At 37.9% G+C, this 12253-nt stretch overlaps 1 protein-coding gene across 3 annotated transcripts in view; it reads left to right on the forward strand.

The window, feature by feature from the left end:
• Nucleotides 1–3806, forward strand: part of LOC120532912 (lysine-specific demethylase 4C-like) — a 917975-nt gene extending 914169 nt beyond the window's left edge. For all 3 annotated transcript variants that reach the window (XM_039759396.1, XM_039759398.1, XM_039759397.1), the window contains exon 22: nt 3069–3806. In XM_039759396.1, coding sequence (XP_039615330.1) covers nt 3069–3236 — 168 coding nt within the window. In that variant the 3' untranslated portion in view covers nt 3237–3806. The remainder of the gene's footprint in view (nt 1–3068) is intronic.
• The last annotated feature ends 8447 nt before the right edge of the window (nt 3807–12253 follow it).

The raw sequence follows: 12253 nt of genomic DNA on the forward strand, positions 1-12253 counted from the left end.
TGGTCATTTTTGCTGTGTTTGCTATCATTCGTCAATATCCTTGCATTTACCTGAAATTCAGTAAGTTCTATCAAGAACTTGTTAAGGACGCAGTCATTCAATTCATAGTTGAGCACAGATTTGTATATACAAAAAATAAAATTTATCAATATGTCATGAGAATGGTCTAATAATGTCTATCTATTATATAAAAAAATCTTGGGTCGAGACGTGATCATCTCGGAGAGACACTTTGACGTCACGCAAGACTAGACATTACAACTTTAGGAAGCAAGACCCTCGGCGTGAGACAAAAGAACATCTGCTGTACAGACTATTAAATGATCGATACTCAGTGCGACAAGCAGAACATGCAGCTCAGCAGCAGCAAGCCAACAGCTGATCCGTCTGCATCTCCTTAGCGCACGTTCATCCAACCCACCTTCACAACGCAAGCGGCAGAGACACAAAGTGGCTAGTGTGTAGTGCACCCCCGGGGGGGAGGGGGTGAGAGAGCGAAGTGAGGACAGCTGCTGTACAGGCTTTTAAATGATTGACGCGCAGCACGACAAGCAGAACACGCAGCAGGAGCAGCAAGGCAGCAGCTGATCTGTCCACATCTCCTTAGCGTGTGTTCAGCCCCCCCTTCATAACGTGAGCAGCAGAGAAGCAAAGTGACTGGCGCATAGTGTGCCCTGCGGGGAGAGGGGATGGGTGAGTGAAACAAGCAGGGGGCAAGCCCTCTAGTTATGATAAAAATATGTACTTATAAAAAAAAGAATACTTTAGAAAGCAATTGTTGTACTTACTACACACTAGAGTTAGCATAAATAAAATCAGCTATCCTGGGGGAATACAGGTGGAATGAGATGAAACGCCATTAATAAGGTGGCAGCTAAAGTAGGTGGCAAAGACTTGCATTGATTTACCAATTTCCCAAAGTTAGCTTGGAGTGGAAGGGATAGTATGAATTATAAATAAAAACATTGGCTGAATTATGCCTAAACAGGACTGGAATTAAGCAGGGAAGTCAGCCTGCACTATGATATCCTATTGATCTAGAAGGTACATTAAGAAAGCCAAACTAACATAAAGACAGAGTAACAAAGAAAAGCTCTGGCATTTTCAATTCTGAGGAAACCATCTCTCTTACCTGCCATATTCAGACAGGCCATGATGCTTTCTTACACTCCAGTGAAAGGTTATGTGGAAGCAAAAGAAAAATCTACATACTAAGACAGAGAACCCACCTGGTTGTCTAAGCTCGATGGACTGATTATTATCCATGTTGTTTTACATTTACTTATATGGCTATCACCTTTGTGCAAGGCAACTTACACCATTTATGATGCAATTAATTACATTTCTTTTGATTTTCCAATTGGAGCACAGGTAGTTCAAGTGACTTGCTCGTGGTAACACATTGTCAGTAGCAGGATTTGTACCCACAATCTCAGGGTCTAAATTCCAGAGCTTTAACCATTAGGCCACACTGCCTGGTGTGTGGTATTTATATTATTTTGCCAACTCTCACATTGCACTCTGCTATTTTGGGCAAATTATCTATAGCAGGGCTACATAATCTTAATTACCTCAGGATCCAGTTTTACCTATTGAAGTTCACTGGTGACCCACATGCAGAAATACAACAGCAAGGGAAATGAGCATGATTACAAACTAGAAATAAAATCCTATAGCTGGGGTTGGATGAGACAAGCTATTATAAGGAGAAGGGGGTTCCCCTTGGTTAATCAAGTGAGATTATAAGCATGAATAAATAGCACACAACACAGTTGATTTCAGACATGGAGCAGGGGTAAAAGAAAGAGGATGTTATACCATATGTAAGCTTTCATGGCAGCTCTGGCCCCTTCTTGAGTCAAACTGTAAGGCAAAAACTGGAGTTACACACTAGGAAACACTAGGAAAGAAACATAATTGTGAAACCCTTATGTAAGACATATTAACCTAATGTTAATATGGCAAATTATTTTATTTCTGAAATGTCTTATGAATATATATATGGGCTTTAGCACACAGTTTCAACTTGAAAATGAAACAAATGTGAACATTTATCAAAAATTTGTACAATTACATGTGCTATTCATATTGTTAGTTTTTGGAGGTGTACTAATAAACAAAATGCTGTGGCATGCAAATTCTTTGATTTTGAAATTTAAAACTTTTCCAGATATTAATTCACAATTCACACTATTATTTCTTCAAAATGTCACATATATTTGTCTCTTTCTTTTTTCACCCGGTGCTGCGTTGACAGCATGCACCAGAAGGCATGAGCTTATTCAGGATCACGCAGGTGACCTGTTGCTTGTACTATAACAAGCCTGACTCGGTGGCGATCAACGGGCATGTATTGTGCAAGGCATATACGGTGTCCATTGAGAAAAGAAGAGTGTTCATGACTCACCTTGCAGAGGAACTTTCTTTCTTCTTCATGTCCTGGAGTACAAAAGAAACACCACCATGTACCAAAATGTTCAGACTTGGAAAGATCAGGAAAAAAAAAAATGCAGTCACTGATTACAACCACAGAACGCATGCGAATGAATATGAATAATGTTACATCAGTGCCATGTTTTCCGAAATGTACTATACAGGTCATAAAATGAGTAATTCTGAATATCATATATACCTATTTCTCTGTTTTTTGTCAGTGTGGCTTTGACATCATGGACCATAAGGTGCTTACTGATTCAGCATAAGTGTAAGATTTACGAGTTTTTTCGTAGGCTTTGGTAATTCTAGTGTTAAGTATTTATTTGTAACAATCAAGGCTGCTAATTGTTTTGGTGGCACTAAATCAAAAGAAAATAAACTGAAAATATATCTGGGTATGAAAATGTGCAGGAAATGTAACTTGACCAGATGGTAGGAACCAATGGAACCCTTCCATCCCTCTTATCGAAGAGGCTACAGCTGCAACAGACATGGCGAGAGTAGGCTTTGCAAAAGTTTTAATATAGGTGAAGATGTTAGAGTACTTCAAGCATACTTGCATTTGAGCCCCAGGGGGGTGTGGTATTGTGGTATAGAACTAATTGAAAATCTTCTCCTTTCTCTCTTTTCAGTCTACGGCATCCACCATGCGTTTCGAAGATACTTTTTGTGCAGAAGACACGATGCAAGGGCAAAGGAAAAGGAAACGAGTATTGAGCTCAAGATTCAAAAATGAATATGTTGATGACCCAGGATACCGGACCTTCCTTAAAAGCAGCTTCAAACATCAGGGACACTAGGGACAATAAGAAAAGAAGCCATTGAAGCCATTTCATCATAAAAGGATTGGAGTAATTAACATTTTGATGGTTAATCATGTAAAATTTCTTCTAAAACATTGATATAAATCAGGGAAGAGTATTTGCTCACACTAGATTTCACACACAATAAATACTTACACCATGTATAAATTATGTGTTTCATTATCTGTTTTTTTACACATCAGAGATATTAAAACATATTTATGCTTATTTTGTAAATGTTTTAATATTTTCAACTCTTGTATTTTTTAAAGATTTCTAAGCTGAGTAGTATTTTGTTCTCTCTCTTTATTCTTCTTCTAGAATGCTTACCTACTGTGTAATTTAGCAGATTTTCTATATTTAAATAAAGTACAAAGAGTAAAGTTTCTATTATTTTTCAGGCATGTCGAAAAGTACCTTCTACTGTTTTGTGATTTATTTTTTCCCTTAAGATTAATAAGTTTTTCATGTTTATAATCGGAAGTATATTTCCCCTTTTTGTAATTTATTTGGGCTTCCTTTAAAAATATTGTTGACTAATGAACATTCAAAAATAAAGATGGTAGTTTTGTCATGGGTTTTTTTTTTTTTTTTTGGATACAGGGTACTCTGTGCATCTATATCATGTGTACTTGTATTGTTCATTCAATTATTTAAGACACTCTTAAATCATTTGACTTATATGGTGTCAAGCTTACATAGGTGACCCAGAAAAGAGTCCTGTTGATGAAAAACTAAGTAAAAAATGTACATTTGACAGTGAACAGCACTATTTAATTGTTGAGAATGAAACAGCCAAGTTTCTTTTTGCATAAAGTTTTGTAAAACTGATGCTAAAATGTATTCTAAGTGCAATATGCCTTTTGTGAAAATGACTAAAGACGTTTCTGGGGCATTTTAAAGGTTTTTTTACTCAAGGGTGTGACTGAGTTGCTCATGCACTATATACTGTAGAGCAGGGCCCCCATCTCTGGCCCTGGAGGGCCGCAGTAGCTGCAGGTTTTCATTTTAATTCTTTTCTTAATTAGTAACCTGTTTTTGGTGCTAATTAACAGCCAAACAATAATGAGATACAAAATGAACCAAAACATGACCAGCAAACTGTGTCGATCATACAATATCTGAAAATAAAGAAAGATAAAGGTCTCAGGAATGCTGATCTGCTCAGGTCCCCAAAACATTTTAACAGAGCTCTTTGAAAAGAGAAAAATCAATAATTTCAGACATGCATGCTATTGCATAATGAGAGCAGCAACAAGCCATGGAATTAAAGAACGGGTTTAATTAACAACAACAATCAGAGCCTAATTAGATAGATAGATACTTTATTAATCCCAAGGGGAAATTCACATAATCCAGCAGCAGTATACTGATACAAAGAAACAATATTAAATTAAATAGTAATAAAATGAAAAAATTAAAATAAAATTAATGTTAGCATTTACTCCCGGGTGGAATTGAAGAGTCGCATAGTGTGGGGGAGGAACGATCTCCTCAGTCTGTCAGTGGAGCAGGACAGTGACAAAAGTCTGTCACTGAAGCTACTCCTCTGCCTGGAGATGACACTGTTCAGTGGATGCAGTGGATTCTTCATGATTGACAGGAGTTTGCTTAATGCCCGTCACTCTGCCACAGATGTTAAACTGTCCAACTTTAATCCTACAATAGAGCCTGCCTTCTTGACAAGTTTGTCCAGGCGTGAGGCGTCTTTCGTCTTTATGCTGCCACCCCAGCACACCACCGCGTAGAAGAGGGCACTCGCCACAACCGTCTGGTAGAACATCTGCAGCATCTTACTGCAGATGTTGAAGGATGCCAACCTTCTCAGAAAGTATAGTCTGCTCTGACCTTTCTTACATAGAGCATCAGTATTGGCAGTCCAGTCCAATTTGTCATCCAGCTGCACTCCCAGATATTTATAGGTCTGCACCCTCTGCACACAGTCACCTCTGATGATCACAGGGTCCATGAGGGGTCTAGGCCTCCTAAAATCCACCACCAGCTCCTTGGTCTTGTTGGTGTTAAGGTGTAAGTGGTTTGAGTCGCACCATTTAACAAAGTCTTTGATTAACTTTCTGTACTCCTCCTCCTGCCCACTCCTGATGCAGCCCACAATAGCAGTGTCATCAGCGAACTTTTGCACGTGGCAGGACTCCGAGTCATATTGGAAGTCTGATGTATATAGATTGAACAGGACCGGAGAAAGTACAGTCCCCTGCGGCGCTTCTGTGTTGCTGACCACAATGTCAGACCTGCAGTTCCCAAGATGCACATATTGAGGTCTGTAAGATAGTCCACGATCCATGCTACCAGGTGTGAGTCTACTCCCATCTCAGTCATCTTGTCTCTAAGGAGCAGAGGTTGGATGGTGTTGAAGGCGCTAGAGAAGTCCAAAAACATAATTCTTACAGAACCACTGCCTCTGTCCAGTGACTGGTTGGAGTTTGAGGCCCTGACTTAGTTGGTCTTCTGTTAGTTAACTTACTTCGCATTTCATTTTTGTTTGTGTGTCATTTAAAGAATGAAATGAAGCAATTCAAAGGAACGATGAAGAAATTAGAATCTTAAAAAAAAAACCAAATCTAAAAAAAAAATCTTAAAAAACAAGTCAATTAAAGTGAAAGGAAAAGTAGTTAATTAGCAGCAAAAACTGGTCACCAATTAAAAAAAAGTTTGGAATGAAAACCTGCAGCCACCACGGACCCCCCCAGGAACAGGCTTTTAAATCACTACTGTATAGAGGCAACGGAGCTAAAGAATTGTGGTGGTACACAGACAGAGCAGTAAGTAACACTGAGAAAGGTTAAGAATAATACTGGGCAAAAGGAGATATTTTTCTTTTTCATTATAGAGATGTGTGGAACAATCCAAGCAGTAGACAATGAGGATGTTGTAACTGACCCCAATGCAGTTAATAATCCACTCTTAGCTCTTCCTCCTCTGCTTCAACAAATGCTCCACTCCACATATTTTTTATGCAGTCTTTATATAGATAAATTGAAATTATATATATTAATGTAATATATTCTCCTTACCGGTGGCACAGAGGTAGTGCTGCTGCCTTGCAGTAAGGAGACCCGGGTTCGCTTCCCAGGTTCTCCCTGCATGGAGTTTGCATGTTCTCCCCATGTCTGCATGGGTTTCCTCCGGGTACATAAAGACATGCAGGTTAGGTGCATTGGCGATTCTAAATTGTCCCTAGCTTGGGGTGTGTGTGTGTGCCCTGTGGTGGGCTGGTGCCCTGCCCGGGGTTTGTTTCCTGCTTTGTGCCCTGTGTTGGCTGGGATTGGCTCCAGCGGACCCCTGTGACCCTGTATTTAGGATATAGCGGGTTGGATAATGGATGGATGGATATTCTCCTTACTGTCTTTTGATGCATAAAAAGCCTTTAATAGAGTTAAATAACAATATCAGTTTTCCTTATTGTGTACATTTGGGATTGGTCAAAATGTATCCACATGGATTAAATGTCTCTGTACTAGTAAAGAAGCTTCAGACAATATAAGTGATATAAATTTGGAACCAGACAAGAGTGTCCATTATGTCTTTTGCAGTTAATATAGAACCTTTAGTTAACTATCTCTGTAAGCTTGCAGTGATAAAATGTTTTATAAGGGAAGAGTTTGGACATATTTTAGTTCTGTGTACCAAAATTATGGTTCTTTATGTCTCAAACCCATTTTCATCTTTGTCATTCACATTACCTTTGCTATGCAATTTTCATAAGACTGCTGGATTCAAAATGAATTTGAATGAAAGTGTACTTTTTTCCAGTGAATTCACTTGTATGCTAGACCAAGCTGTATCAGAACAGTTTAAATATCTGTTTTTTTATTTGGTGATAAATTGTTTTGGACAAAATGAAAAAGGAGTACAGTAAAATTAATCCAGCAATAACTGGTCTTTTGACTATGTAAGAATGAAAACAAAACATCCCCTACGGGAGAGCATCCACCCCACCACCAGCTCACCTCAGACAGCTAACTATACAGGAACACGCAAAAAAATATGACGTGTAAACTGGCATGAACATAATCCACGCAGAAGGGGAAATAAGGGGAAAAAAACAAATGAGGAAAGGCAGAAAGAAGAAACTGCTTTACAGAGCAACACTCATCCAGTTCTTGATAAACTGAACAGCTGGAAGCCCATTTTGGATGGTAGAGGTGGAAGAGTTGTTAATCCGTGATGTAGAAAAGTTCCAAAAGGGTAAGATTATTAAATGAAGGCTTCCAGATTGCAGGAGGTACAGGCGATTTTCAGTGAGAAGCTAAAAGCAACTTATCTGAGATGGTAGCAGTCATTAAAAGCTTCATCAAGATGAGTGAAAAAGAAAATGAGGAAGAAGGAGAATAAATGGAGAGAGATTCAGCCACAAATCGCCAGATCTGTGAAATGTTATTCCAGGAAGACAAAAAAGATCTTTTTAAAAACAATTTTGTTAACATGATGGAAAATATGATGATAACAGATGTTTTTTTTCCCTCCTTCTTAGATAGAATTATTATTGTTATAATGAATACCCTACCAAAACTCATGTATTTCCACCCCGAGTATCCTATCAAAGCTTTGAATATTAGATACTAAGTTATGTCTTTAATAAATCTGGTTTCATTGTGTGATAGTATAGAGGAAAGCAGTTCTTCTGTTTTTTCAGCTGAAACTTTTGCCAGAATGTTATTATTATTATTATGAATTAAAATTGGTCGATATAATGCATATTCAAGCAAGTGTTTAATTGGTGCTTGGTGTAGTGTTTTTGGTAGACTTGGTTTGGTTACTTTCTCTGGCTTTGGTAGCAATAATGGCCATAAACTGAGTTGCAAACTTTTTATAAAATTCCACTGCATAGCTGACTTACCCCACTGCTTTATCATTTTGCAGTGAGTTTATAGTATCCTGAATTAAAGACAACCTCAAAGATGTATTCAGCTCTTTTTCACAGAGAGGATCAAACTGTGGTATTTGTGTTTGATCAAAGAAGTCTTTTCCTTGAACTTTCTTTACACTATTAGAAAAATACGAATTTATGGGATTTCTTAAATTTGTCAGATATTTCTATGTGCTGTCTAATTTCCCGCTACCTTGTTAATCTCTGTGACTGCATTCTGAAATAGCTGTTTATATATTTGTAGGACTACAATCTTGCTGGCCTTCTCTCCATAATGATGATGAGATGACTAAAAGATACAGTAAGCCAAAGCTAATATTCCAATTGTAGAGACAGGCATTTTCTCTAGAGTGCATCATTTGGCAATCCAGCATATTCCCAATCAGTTGCAGAAGTCTCAGTAATCAGTGTCCTTAAAGCCTACAGTTTATTTTTATATACGAAACACACAAAATAGTCTGTCCACTTAAATGCTTTAAATGTTTCCCAGCAAATTCCTGCAGATATCTCTGGGGATAGATTGGCCTCTAAGAAACTATCAATTTGTGTCAGGATGAGTTTTCTGGTGCTGTCATTAGGTAGCACTAATGGAGTGTGATATATAGGGCATAATGATTTGAGGTCCAAAATAAGAGGAACAAGATCAGATTCACAGTAGAATCAAATTTGTAAGATTTAACAGAAGAATATTAAGTTGTTATCAATTAGAAAAATTAGTCCTTGAATAAGTGTAGGGTGCTGATGAAAAGAAAGAGTATTCTTTCTGTGGATATAGGAATCTCCATTGGTCAAAGTGCTTATTATTCTTAACAGACTGTAAAATTGCTGCAGCAGTTTTAGATGCTATAGTAACAGTTGCTAAAGACCTATCTAAATCTGGATCTAATACACATTTAAAGTTTCTCACCATTATGAGGTTATGCTCATACTGTGAATCAAAGCAAGACTCTTTAGCATCAATTCTTAATCATCCGTATTTGGTGCATGTATATTAGCCTGGAATTACATTAGATGTATATACTGGTGGTGTGAAATTTTGTATATAAGTTGATAAATATTTTGTATGTCTGTATTTTAAGTCAGACAAAGCAAATGTAATATGAGTGTTTTATCCATGAGAACAGTAGTGCTTCCAGCCATTCTTGTCAAATGTCTCTCTGCAGGACAGGAAGGCCACCTAGTTAGGATGCTTCAGCTTATCAAATGGTCTTGGGTGTGGGTGTGAAAAGGCAGTGTGTGGGATGGAGCATCAGACCAGCTTTGACAAGAGTGACTGTGTTTGGACTGAGAGCCTAAAAGCCATAAACAAAGCAACTACCAAACCCCAAATGGAGGCCAAACTACCAATCTGGCAAGAGTCAGCTTAACAAATGGTCTTTGGGGGCAGGTGTGAAAGGTATTGTGTGCCCCCATTGGTCTGAAGCATGGCTGTTTGGGATTGGTTTTGAATCAGAGGTCATTCTGTTCCACGACACCCTATTGGTATAAGAGTTTGGACAGAGAATGTATAAATTTGCTTGCTTTATCCCTCCCTCTCTCTCAGACCATTACCATGAAAAGGACAGCACACTGAAGAACACAGCTCAGCAGCCATATTGACACAGGCATGCGGCCTGTCCTGAAGAAAGCTAGAAACAATGACTTAACTGGAGACATTTAAAGGTCTGTGTGCCACCTGAAACTACATGTCAGCATTTATCAGGTTGTATGGTTGCCAATATTCACTTGTACTTTGCTTATTGCTGTTATTTTATGAATATTATCAATAATACATTGTTAAAGTTGTAACTTAACTCCTGCTTGTCTTTTACTCTATGCAATTGCCTGAGACTATAGATGTACAAGAGAAGGTGAGGATAAGTTATAAAGTACAAAACCTTATAAACAGTGGTAAGTCTATGGGATTTGAGGCATTCTGGCAAAGGCTTCACGTTAAAGAATACAAAGGGGAAAGCAGAGTAATATAGAGCTCTACCAAGACAAAACATATACACTCCCAACCACCATAGTGGCTACAAATACCATAATCATATGAATTAAGATTTCCAATCCCCTTCTTTTCTTGTCATAGAATGAAAAATTTGCCCAATCGAGTCTCTTCTCAGCCAAAGCTGTTCATTACTTTTTAAGTCGGTGTCTGTAAGGGGGTGAAATGAGAGAGCACTTTTTTCTTCTGAACATTGCAACTGAAACCTGTAACCTTTCAGCTTATAAAAATGCCTTTTCAGTAATATGGAGACCAAACCTGTACACAGTACTCCTGGTGAGACCTCACTAGTGTGTTACATAACTTATAACACACTTGTGCGCCACACTTGTTGATATATAACCTAACATCTTATTAGCCTTCCTGTGAGTTTCTGTAGTCGCCTGGATGTAGTCAATAATGAGTCACTAAAACTCTGCGGTACTCCTAATAAGTAGAGCATCTCATGATCAGCAAGCAGTCCATGCAGCTTAACAAATCTCCAAAGACAGCAATTGTAGAAAAGATTAGAATGCTAAGAAGTTACATTTCTTTAATGACTGCTTTTGACTTACATAATTAAGTTTGTCAGCTATCTGAGATAGTGTTAATGCCCGTTGGTAGACTGACTGTTTAATGGAGACTTCTGTGTATTTTAAATTGCAGGTGACTTTAACAGATTTTCTGATATTAGATTTAGGATAGTAGCTGTTGAACAATTGTACTTTCTAGTATACAGAAGATAAAAAAAAGCAATGTCAGATTTTTTTGGTTACGACTATATTGATCTACAATATATAAAAGTCAATTTAATAATATACGATGTCTAAGAAGAGATGCTGCTATAAAAGAGGGTAACACAGTTGACAGAAGTGCAGTGTGAATGGTTTCCACCAGCTTTCATTCAAAATGCCATTTCAGTTCACTATAGACTTGGAATCTGAGGAGTTGATCATAGCTTTATAAATCATGACACTGTGTCAAAAAATAATATTCCAAGCAGAAAATCATGAGTGACAAAAAAGAAACTCCAGGGCAGAACAAAAGTGACAGTTTTTCTAAGGAGTTTAGTGATGCCTGGAGATTTTTAGCCACAACAAAAAATGACTTATATTTTCAGTTACATGCATAAAAGACTGAGAGCAAAATTCATTTTTCCTCACATCTTTTTGCCTTGATACCTGTCCATCTGCATAAAATTACAATCATTTCTTCAGAAATGAAGATAAGAAAATGTAAATGAAATAATGTAAGCATGGAATTCAGCTAGCAACACTGGATTTTACTTAGGATTTCACTTCTGCCACAGGGATAAAAAATAATCATGAAAGTTTGCTTTAATAATGAATTTCTAGACAGGCAAGAGAAAAGGGTAGCTATTTTATCCACAAATGATATAATGTGCATACATGCTTTTATTTCCAATATTTATGTCATATTTGCTCAAAACAAGAAGATTACTGTCACTGTAATCTTTAAGAATCATCACGTTATATTCATTAATAGTTCTTGACTGAAGAGAGTTAAGTCTCACCTTGTGAGTCATGAAGGTTTCAGGGTTCAAAGTGTGATGCTCATCTAATCTACCATTTCGTTGAAATGAATTAAACCAAAGAAAGCAGGAACAAATATGTACAAACAGGCAGTAGATTGCTAATATTTCAGGTAATGCCATTATTACCGGAACTATTTCAGATGGTATTGCAGAGACACCAGTGTCCATTGTAATAGGCAGAAGACAAAGAGAAAAAGATTTGGGGATCCACCCCGTATATTACAACATAAAAATGCAGCAAAGCAAGGTTCACCCAAGTGATCACAGAGGACTGAGCCTGAACAGAACTAATCTGGGGAGCAGAGGTGTTTGGCTTTTATAGTTGGTGTGCAGGAAGAGGCGGGTCTGTGAGGGGAGTGGCGGAAGTGAGGTCAGTAGGAGGGCGTGGTCTGGACAGGAATGCTGAAGCTGCTGCCCGTTTAGCTGGGTTTCTGGCGGGGTTTAGCTGGGAAGAAAAAAGGTTAGTGCACTTCATCAGCCCCCTACTCGACATCTTACGCTCAGTTAAGTCCTTCGACTTCCTCCTATGCACACGTGTGTGAACCCACGTATATGGATAAAATTCTTCAAAAAAATGTTTTTTTGAGCTACTTAATTATAGC

Source organism: Polypterus senegalus, chromosome 7 (assembly GCF_016835505.1).
Source record: "Polypterus senegalus isolate Bchr_013 chromosome 7, ASM1683550v1, whole genome shotgun sequence".
Lineage (NCBI taxonomy): Eukaryota > Metazoa > Chordata > Cladistia > Polypteriformes > Polypteridae > Polypterus > Polypterus senegalus.